This window comes from Cygnus olor, chromosome 13 (assembly GCF_009769625.2).
Source record: "Cygnus olor isolate bCygOlo1 chromosome 13, bCygOlo1.pri.v2, whole genome shotgun sequence".
Lineage (NCBI taxonomy): Eukaryota > Metazoa > Chordata > Aves > Anseriformes > Anatidae > Cygnus > Cygnus olor.
In genome coordinates, this window is record NC_049181.1 from 7812685 (window position 1) to 7823721 (window position 11037).

The 11037-nt window shown below is 45.2% G+C and overlaps 1 protein-coding gene across 6 annotated transcripts in view; it reads right to left on the minus strand.

The window, feature by feature from the left end:
* The window catches only part of LOC121077595 (integrator complex subunit 6-like), a 47906-nt gene extending 37338 nt beyond the window's left edge, over nt 1-10568 (minus strand). For 3 of the 6 annotated variants that reach the window (XR_005824187.1, XR_005824186.1, XM_040572936.1), the window contains exons 1-4: nt 10487-10568; nt 8776-8934; nt 329-414; nt 156-233 (exon numbers count right to left, since the gene is read on the minus strand). Coding sequence is in view for 4 of the 6 variants with exons in the window: in XM_040572936.1 (XP_040428870.1) it covers nt 156-233; nt 329-414; nt 8776-8893 (282 nt within the window). In the remaining 2 variants the exon portion in view is untranslated. Of the gene's footprint in view, nt 1-155; nt 234-328; nt 698-3843; nt 3886-8775; nt 8935-10486 lie in introns of those variants that run through there. The other 3 variants (XM_040572939.1, XM_040572937.1, XM_040572938.1) reach the window with 2 other exon arrangements.
* Nucleotides 10569-11037: the final 469 nt, after the last annotated feature.

An 11037-nucleotide genomic window follows, 5' to 3' on the forward strand; every position in this document is an offset into this window, starting at 1 on the left:
CCCTCAGCCTCTCTCCTCCATACAAAAGCAAAATGTCCGCCATCTTCAGCGGCCGCTGCCGCCGCCGGGCCGGCCGGGGCTGCGCCGCGCCGCCTCCCCGCGGCGGGCGGGCGGGCAGGGGGGTGCCGCGGCGGCGGGGAGGGGGGCGCCGTTACCTTGATGCAGTAGGGCGGCTCGTCGAAGGTGACCAGCATGTACCTGTCGCCGCGGCTGGCCGGGTCCCGGGCCCGCAGCTGCGGAGAGAGCGGAGAGAGGCGGCGTGAGCGGGCCGGGGAGGGGGGGGGGGGCACGCCGGGGGGGCGGCGGCTGCCCCCGGCCCCGCACTCACCTTCATGAAGATCTCCACGGCGCCCTTGGCGATGTCCAGGTAGCTGGTGCCCAGATACGCCCGCTGGTTCATGGAGGCGGACGTGTCTATGAGGAAGAGGAGGATCGGCATGGTCCAGGCGGAGCGCCGGCCCGCCGGGCACCCTGCGGGGAGGAGGGGGCGGCTCGCTCCCCCGGCCGGCCGCCGCTCCGCTCCGCTCGGCTGCGCTGCGCCCTGCCCTGCCCGGCCCGGCCCTGCGAGGCTCGGCTGGGTCCGGCTGCGGCCGCTGCGGCTCGTTACTGAGCTGCTGCCTGTGTTCGCCCAGCCTCAACTTCTCTTCCCTGAGCTTCCACCAGCACCATGTGACCAGCGCGCACGCCATTGGCTGCCAATTATACCCGCATTTGCATATTCATGGCGGAGGGGAGCGGGGAGGCGGCGGGCTGACGGGGGGGGTGGAGGCGGGAGGCGCCGCCGAGAGCCTGCGCGCGCGCCCCGCCGCACCTGTCAGCGCGCCCCGCCCCGCCCCGGGGCTCCCCGCCCCTCGCCACAGGGGCAGCCCGCCCCTCACGGCCCCTCACGGCCCCCCGCGGCCCGGCCCGGCCCGGCCCCGCCGCCCTGCGGCCGGGAGCTGCGAGGGGCCCCGGGGGCTGAGCGGGGCGGCCCCGCTCCCGGCCCTGAGGGGCTCTCCCGACCGCTCGGCTCCCGGCCTCGCCCCGCTGCTTTCCAGCCGGGCAGCGGCCGTGCCGCTGCTCCCCTCGCACCTCCCCGCGCCGACCCGAGGGCCGCTGCGCCCACCCCTGCCCCCCCGCGGGGAACGTCCCGGCCCCACGGGGAAGGGCCGGAGGCGGCCGCACCCCGCACAAACACACGCAGGGCCGGGCCGCGGGGCAGGCCCCAGCCGTCCCCCTCCAGCCGTGAGGGGATGAGTGGGGCTGGGGAGCGGGTAGCGCTGCGTCTGCCTCCGGGACCGCATCCAAAACACACAAAAGCGGCACTGTCAACATGAATCTTAGTTAACAATAATAATTAAGGAGCTAATAACATTCTCCAATGCTTTTACATTCGAAGGCTCTTTCCACACTTTTTCTCCCATCTTAATTTGAACAATAGGCAAAGAGTCAGCCTTAGCTTTCACTCCAGTACTTAGAATTATTTGGGCAATACTGTTGCTTCACAACACCACAGGTAAATTCCAAAATCCCCGTAACAAACCATTGCAAAACGCAAACGTCTGTAAAGATCATTACCTACCTTGATCAAAATAATCAGAAATGTAAATCCATTTAATTCAGGGATGTACTCGTCCCTTTTGTCATTTAAAAAAAAAATCCAAATACAGGACAGTGGCAAGTCTCCATATTGTTTTTAGAAAGACATTTGTGGTAGTTGTTTTTTAGCCTCTGCAAATATTTAATATACTATTATGAAATTATTCAATTGTAGTGCACCATAAGTGGAGAAATTATTAGCTGAGAAGCAGCTTATTTTGAAAACAAATACTATCAAACTTGGAGACTCTCCATTCCATTATCTAGGCCTTCTCTGTGAGTTGTATATCTGTGAGTGGAACTGGGATTAAAGTTTCTGAATGTTAGAAATCATAGCAGAAACTCCAAAAGGGATAAATAATTTTATGTATTAGTGCCCACCAATGGAACCAGACTGTACAAACTGGGATTTCAATATCTACAAATAAGACAAAAACACAGATACCGTGGTTTTTTTGATTTTTGTTTGTTTTTGTACTGTTCCATGTCAGTCTGTAAAGACAGCTCCTAGATATGAATAGATCTGCTAAGGACTGAATGGAAAATAAACTATTGGTACAAGGTGCCAGCTAATACCGCTAGGTCCCTGCACTGAGAACTTGATGAGGCCACCTATGCATTTCTCTCACATCAACGAGATGAGGTCAGAGACTAACTTTTGATTCCAGCTGACCTCAGCCAACTCAAACTGGCAACCCAGAGGCCCCATGTCCTACAGTGTCCTCAAGTCAGGCTGTATGAAATGCTAAACAATTAAAAGCTCACACTCTCACTATTTTTTATTTTAACTCCAGACTGCCAGAAACCTAAAAGCCAGTTCTCTCCCATCCAAACATAATATTTAAAGGTCAAGACAAAACTCTCTTGTTTCCAGTTTCAGAGGCTGACCTTTCCAAGGGCAGCAGCAGGCAAGGTTCACATACTCTCGTCTGTTGAGGGTTTTAGCTTTTGGAGCTTGCTCCTGCTGGACACCACAAGAGCTGAAGTCTAGCAATTTTCTGGGCACAACACAAGACATCTACTTAATTTAATGAGACTTTCTTTATTCCTGAAAATAATGGACACCATGGTTGCTAATGTGCATGAATGCAGCTAGAGTGGTTCTTTACAGCTACTCTGTACAAGCTGTGTTTGCACTGCTGACTACCTGGCAGCTATGGTGACAGACATTTGCTACATCTATAAAGTTCAAACTATGCTTGATTTTCAATTGAAATTACACTCATCTTAATTTCTTCAGCTGTGATAGGTAAAGAAATTGTCTCTATGGGGAAATTAATCAGAACAGCTACTGCAGATTAAGCTCTCCTACAATTAAGTATTTTGAAATCATTCCTACCTCGATATTCTATCCCACAGTAAATAGGAATGTTATCCTATAAGAATGGTTTCGGTCAATTTCTGACCAAACAGATTGGTGGTATTTTTCCAGCTGATAAATTTCCCGTTGTGCTGATAAATTATTATTTTTCTGTTCCTTGTCCTAACACAGCATAACATCTAAGCTGTTGGCACTAACAGGATTTTAGCTCTAACAATCTTACTTCTTAACACTTTTGTATTCCTTCATCTGTTACTTTTTTCTCACCAAGCTATTTTCTGACTTGAACAAGTAATATACCTGTGAGACTCTAGCCATGCTCCTTTAGGCACTAAAGGACATCAGCTTCAGCACCAATTAGCCATCTGAATTTGGGACACGCTTGATACCTTAGTCAGAAAATATCTACTGAAAATCTGGATCAACAGCTAAATCCTGCACTTCCCCCTCCACATCTGTGGCTCCCTATCTCGGCCTTGTAATACAGCAGCCCTGATGACTTTCCTGCTTGATTTAAAAAGCTTCAAGCCAAAGCAGAAGCGGTAACCGTTCTATCACTGTAAAAATACTGATTAATTCGCTTAGCGAGTTGAGAAGTATAAGCCCTATTATATAGAAAAGCAGTTGCCACCAGGGCTAAGGGACTTGCTCACTACCATACAAGATAAAAGTTTCAGTACCACAGTGAGGTTTCACAGGTGCTTAGCTCTTAGCCAGCCATAAGTCTATACTGTCCCTGTCAGAAAGATGAAATCTCTCATTTCCATAAAGAATTCACGTGCAGTGTGAAAGGTAAAAAATTGTGCTAAGTAACTTCCTCCTTCCACAGCTCCAGTAACTACATGGCAGAGTAAGAACACAGAGAATTATATTTGAGAGGGCAGAAGCTGAGCAAGTTCAAGCCCTTTGATATTTTGTGCTGTATCAGGGATAAATATTCTCACCCATCAGCAGTTAGCCACTCTTAAGCCAGACAGTAGAACAGGACAGGCTGCTTCTGTCAGTCTCGCACGGCCCCTTCTGAAAAGGGGAAAAAACAAACAAACAACAAAACAAATAAACAAGCCAGCCACAACAAAAGCAAACCAGTATGTTCCAGGATATTGCTCAGCAGCCCCCATTGTGTGTGTGATTTTGTAACTACACTACGGACTTCCACAAAACTGTAACTCAGCCCTTACAGATTTCTGCCCCCTTCACCTGCTCCATACCCTTTCTGGAGTCATTCCACTAAAGATGACGAAGAGTTTGAGAGTCTGATCCAAAACTTGCCTTAATAGCAGCCAACTCTCCTCTGCCTTCCAGGAGTTTGGGTTTACAAGTTAGAGGAAAGTAACCGTAACTAAGGTGCAAATCCCATATTGCTGTGGGCCTCCCAACTTTGTGTGAATCTCACATTTTCACAGGCTTCTGTGAATGCAAAAATTCCATTTTTAGAGTAAGGAATAGACAACAAATACATGCCCTGACTGCAGCACATTCTCTGCTGATTTATTGACTGTACATAAATACTACAGTGTAATTGTCATTTTTAACCACAAAAAGAGAAAGCTGTTATGCTTAGGAAAATAATTCAAGGAACGTCTGAGAATTTCATTAAGTCTTGTCATCTCTTCCACGTACTTCAGCAAATGAGGCCTATTAGCCAAGGGGTAAAGCTCAGCCAGCATCATTTTCTCTCCCCTCCCCACCACATGGGTTAAGCCTTTGCCATGCATGACAGAGCCTGAGGAGGTGGGGTGAGCATGCACATCAGTCCAGCTGGTACCATGCTAAGGAGAGATGTGAATCTCCAGTTCCTTGAAAGCTGCTGCCAGCAGGGTACAACGTGAGGGCAGCGACAATGCACGAGCACAGCTCCACAAAACAGACTAACCGCCCCATTCTTGGCTCTTTCAAAGCCAGGAAAGAAACCACAAGCCTCAGGCCCTTGCAGGGCTGCCAGATGCTTCCATCAAAGCGTATCACAGCCCAAAGGGCTCCCAAGTACCTTTGAAAGGTTTTCATGTGAGCACTGCTAATAGTGCCCGTGGTCCAAAGGTGAGAGACAGATCACCACAGCCTGCGTAACAGCAGGCACAGTTTAATATCCATTTTGCTTTAAAAAATAATGCAAAGACTATGAGGAAGCGATTGGTTGCCTAAGATGGTGGATCATTTTGCAATAATGGTAGATAAGCAAAATTCTAACAAAACGTCTGCGAGAAGACATAAAATAAATCCACGAAGCAGCACTTTGAACAGCAAAACAAGCCAGAACAAATTTCCAGACAGGCAAAGCTTTCCATATGACAGCTGGTTTCAAAGTCCAAGAGTCTCTCTAGGGAAGAAAGAGCACTCAGAAAGTTTGAAAAAAACAAAACAACAACAAACATTCCGACTACTGCAAAAAGTAGTAAAAACTTAATTAAACTTAGTAGTCAAAATCCAGTAAATTTAGGAAGCTGGAGGAATGAGTTGCTATAAATACAAAGATGAGAAAAAGAAATTAAAATACTGGACATACCTATACATATGCAGAGAGATACAAAACCAAAAGCATGTTCTTTAGCTCGGTACATCTTTGTGATCAAATTGCAAATAGCATCCGAATAAGACCCTGTATCTCTCACTGTGTTTTCCCCACAAAACTATTCTCTCTGTCTCATACATGCTGGGAGACAACAGAGCTTATTCTGGGGAGGAGAAAGGAATGGGAGAAGGATTTCAGGCTGTCTGAGGCAGGAGCTGTGTGTGCCAGGCAGTCACAGTTGCAGAAAACGGGGGCTCAGAGGCCGGAGTACAGGAGCCCTGGGGATGCTCTAACCTGTAGGTGCATTTGAGTTGACAACCAGCCAAGAACTGCGTGAAATTCCCTGTTACTTCCTTTTACTGGTCTTATGCTAAGTGTTGCTAAGCTGTACCTGGGAACCGGGCCAAATCAGCTTGGGATCTTTGGATGAAAGGCATTATAAAAAATCCAGAGTATTACCCATGTGGAAAGCAACAATATGAATTAAATGAATGTGCAAAGTAGCAGGATTTGTTTTTTATTACATTTTACAAGGCAAAATATAAAGACAGACTAAAGAATTGCTCCATGTGAGGAAAACTACATCTTTCTGCCTGGGTTTCTAAGAGGAAGAGTCATTAATGCAGTGTATCATTACCAAAACCGACACCTGAAAACACACATTTTTAAATGGACTAGAGACAACAGGGAATGGTTCAGAAAGTCGTTTTCCTAGGGTGGCATATACAGATCTGTGCTACCAAGAAGTGAACACCACCTCATCTATTATCAGTCGGCATTTATGACAGAGTACTCATGTAGGTTAGAGATCTACTCTGAACCAACAGGTTTCATCATGAAGGTAAAGCCTCGCTTGACTGTTTCATTTCTGGACACAGTTATGACTTTCTACTATATACATGGCTTGCCTGCGACAGAAATTCTCCCTTACAGAGTTCAAAGTATCTCCCACAGAGAAAGTTTACCTAACCTGACCATGCACTCCACATCCTGCTTGCGCCTGATCCAAAGCGGACCAGACCCTACTGTGAGTCAGGGAGTCTCAAACCTCATACAGACCCATGATCCTCCAATTTTGGCTCTGTAAGTCACCCTTCAGCCCTCAGCATCATTTCAGTCCATGGGGGAACACCCGCTGTCTCCAGCTGGCATGGTGTTGAGACAAGAGGGTAGTGTCTTAGAAAAAAAGATAGGGACATTCTCCAAAATATGTAGGAACACTACTGCATGGGATGTTAACTCTGTACTTAGTGCTTCTTGACTCAAGAATTACTGTTCTTGAACTGGAAATCTGATATATTAACACTTCCAACATTACTTTAATAGATCATTATCATCACATTGCTGGAACTGAACTCTTTCAGGCAATCAATAAATACATTTATCATCAGAAAACATCCTGCAATGAAAAATGCTTATAGTTAAATACAACACCTTTGCAAAATATTTTTTCCCCCCTGAAAAATTCAAAGTTTAATACTAATGGCCATTCTTCAGTGAAGACAGTTACAGAAGCAGGAAGAATCATCAACACAAGTGAGCTCTCACTGTCCCTGCTACAAACCTTCCCCAGCATTGTCTACAGTCACCTGGCCTTCCTGCCTTGGTTTCCCCAAGCTGCGCAAGGGCTTATTTTGTTGTTGTCGTTCCTCCCCCCACCCCCAGTCCCAAAGCCACTCAAAACTGTGCCAAGCCCTCACTAAAGAGGCAAGAGAAATCAACCCTGCCCTGTAGTTCTCTCAAGCTAATTTCAGACATGATGTAATGAGTGGGTGGTAACAATACAGCAAGGCAGGACAGGAGAGAAAGGCCCAAACAGCACTGTTGCTGTTAGAAGGAAACTGAGCAAAGAGCAAGTGCAAGCGAGAATAAAACAGATTCTTTCATTCTTCAATAACGTGGTGTTTTGTTTTTTTATATATAACAAGGAAGAGGAAGCAAACGGTCATCTCCTTAGGTATCTGGTAGGTGTTTGGAAGAAACAAGTTTCCAGAAAGAACTTACTAGGCAGGGATACAACCTTTGTCTTGCTAGACCAGCTATCTCTGTGCAGTGTTACGTGAAAAAAGGAGAAGGCAGGAACAGGCAGTGCAGTGCAGCAGAATTGCCAGCAGGACAGACCGGATGGGAAATTCAAAGAACTGAGAAACAGCAGCAAGCAAGAAATAGGTCTGCAGAGTCTTGAAGAGTCAGCTTGGATCTGATGGAGTAAGGAAAAAAAAAAAAAAGGGCACAAGGTGGAAAGCCTGTGTGACTGAAAGGGCAGCAAGGTGTTCCCAGCAGGTGCTTGCCCTGGGTCTGAAGATATTTGCATTTGCCTCTGTCAAATTGGGTATTTATGCCAGATAGGAACGTAGATGAGATACCGATGCTTTATGTAATTTCTCTTTTCTGTCTCAAGATTTATCCATGACAGAAGATGCTGTATGTATTCTGGACTAAGTGGAGGAAAACCAAACCAAAATAAATAAATATTCTGCCCTCTCTGTTCCTGTTCAGCCCTGCTGACCTTGCTCAGTACAGCCTGAATTGCTGAACTTCCTGATCTCTCAGGTCCCGATTTTGTCACTTCCTTGCACTTGCGCAATTTGTGTGTGTGTTAAGTTTGAAGGTTTGCTGGCAGCAAAGGAGAACTTCAAATCCAGACACTTCTCCTGTTTACTTGCTGTGTGCTCTTATCTCCTTTTGGATATGAATGCAACCTCAAACTGGAGAGGTTTACAAGAACAGAGTTTTCACTTCCTTTCAGAAGCTTTTGGCAATTTCTAAGAGCTGAAAGGTAATTATTTTGGCACAAAGAGGCACCAAAGAATCTTTTGACTATGGCATTCCTGTATAAGGTTTCCTTGACACTTTTGTCTGAGAGAAAGAAGAAAGAGGAGTAATAAAAGCCCACATTTATCTTTTTGAGATACAGAACAGCTTCACTACAAGAAGGAATTAAATAGGCAAGAGTTCTTCAGGTTGGGAAAAAAAAAAATGACTGCAGAGGGAAATGATAGCTATAAAATCCTGAATGGAGAAGGTATATACAGAATAATTGTTCACATTCTCTTACAGTATAAAAGCTGAGGGGGCATCCAACAAAGTCATTAAGCATCAGGTTTAAAACAAACACCCAAAAGGAAGTATTTTTTCATACCACCCATAATTGCATAGTGGCAGTCATTGCCTTAAGAGACTGTGGAGACTGAAAATGGATTTTAAAAGACATTACGTAAATTCTTGGGGGACAGTGTGATCAATAGGAAATAAAGTAGCTAAGATGAAACGTTGGGGTTTTCAAATCCTTACCCTGCTGATTTCTGAAAGCCAAGAGGATACACCAAGCCAAGATTATTTTACGTGTGTACTTTTTCCTCACCTCTAACCATCTGCCACTGGCTGATCCTGGAAACAGCATGGCAGTTCCTGTTACTCAGTGCAGAGCTACAAGGACGAGTGTTGCACATCAGTAATGAGCAGCGAACAGTTCTCTGCATTCTCCTGCTTGGCTCTTCTGTATCTTCTGGCAGGCTTCCTCCTAGGGTAGGAAATACTTTTGGCAGAGCTTCACAATCCAACCCTCCCCCCATTTTCCCTGCTGCAACCACACTAATAATTGTGCAGAGAGAGAATATTGCATTCACTCTTCCTAGTGAAGTGCAAACCTCAGATTAAAAAAAAAGGAAAAAATGTAATTCTATGTTTTCATATTTAATTGTAGCCTCTGTATCTCATATTCAGTTTTCAAAGGGTAGAAAACGCAGCTGTCCTCCATTCTCGGTCAGAAAGCTCCCCAGTCCCCAATAACGATTTGATACTCTCCACAATACAGTAGAGACAAATTAAGGCCATCAAACAACAGCTCTCCATAATCAAGTGAAAGTAACAATTCACCTCAGACAGCAAAAAGACAAGGAAAAATACAAACAAAAGAATAAAAAAAGTACCACGTTGAAGTTACTCAGTTTCATTTTTAAAAAAGTAACTTTAATGAAAGATTTTATATTCAATATTTATAAGAGACAAGAATTTGCAATTATGATTATGCCCAGCTTTTTTAAAAAAAGCTGTAATAACGCCAATTCTCTTCCAAACAATTTCAGAACAGTCAGAAACATTTTCAAATTTCAATTATTCCCTATTCAGCTAAATCTATTGTGTTTGCAAGGAAAGTCCAACTGAACTGGGAGTTTGTGCCAGCTATTCCCCATGTCACAACATGCTCATTTGTCACCCCAACACTTCTCCAGCTTTGCGCAACGCATACTCTACAGCCTCCTCGAGCCGAGGGCAGGCAGCTTGTCCTTTATCCCCCCAGCTGCCCTACCCTTGCCTGCTGCCCCCTTCAATCTCCCCTTCCTCCCAACACATATTCCTCCTGCTCCCTCATTTTATCATCTAGCAGCAGGGCAGAAAAGAAATAAGAGGAGAAAGCAGCAGAGAAAGGGGGAGGGAACAGGACATGGTGGGTGATCGGTGCTGGGCACAGACTTTACGCATACATAAGAGAGGATTGAAAATTCAAGGGGGAGACCACAAAAGCCTAGCGATGGTCCAGCACAGCAGAAATACACGAAGAGCCGCTGATGACTCAAGGTTTCCATAGCACTTGTATTCTCAGCTTTGGAGCACACTAAACAAAAAATACAAAGCAAGTGGTACTTGCACTAAGGCAGGGGGGTCCTAGGCTGCCCAGTGCTACTACAAGCTTGGTTCCCCTGGGATGAAAATTGCCAGTACTGGACTGGGCCTTTTATGGGTTAGTATCTCAGTGCCAATGATTTGGATATTCCTACCAGGACCATGCAGCCCTTTTGTCCCTCTCCTCAGTTCCTACTTGTATTAAGCAACCCTGACAGAAGAGAAAGTAAAACTGCAGGAAAACAGAACTAAGTAAAAAGTAAAACAGGGGAAAACACTCGAAAAAGTAGTCCTGAAAAATGTAGATCAGAAGGTAAACAAGCACAGAAAGAAGCACAGTTCTAATGAGACTCTTATTTTTTTTTAGAAAGAGACAGAACTACACAAAATATATAAATTATTCAACTGAAACCATAAGTTACCCTTTGATACGCATAACAGGAACTTACCTGAAGCATGCAGCAAGCACCTACAGTCACCTTATAAATCTAAAACAAGCATAAAGGTAGAAGCTAACTTTCTTAATTTAATAACTTTCTTAATTTAAGAATTATCACCAATATATATATACTTAGCTATCAGACTACTTAACACAAAAATTAATAACATATTATAGAGTACTAAAGCACACTGCTTCAGACCCATAGCAACAAAGGAAAAAGTAACCTCAGTCTCCTAAAAAGAATTTCAGTGAAATACAGACATTTCAGTTAACGGGCTTTGACTGGGGGCATTTTTGCTCTAGGCAGTTTAGCCTGGTGCACTTTGAGCTTAATTCTCAGAGGTATCAATCACTTGAAGCTCCGGATGAACCCAATAGGATCAGGGCCAGCTGCCCTGAAATGGTTAATCAAACAGAGGCACACAAAAATGTGAATCCACCAAAGCTTTGACAGCTGGAGATTCATCTGTAGTAAGACTAAAAGGGCAGCAACAGCAGGACCCTAAGATCCCAGGATACCCTCTGTACCTCTGGCAGAGTAATGAATAGAAAGGCTAT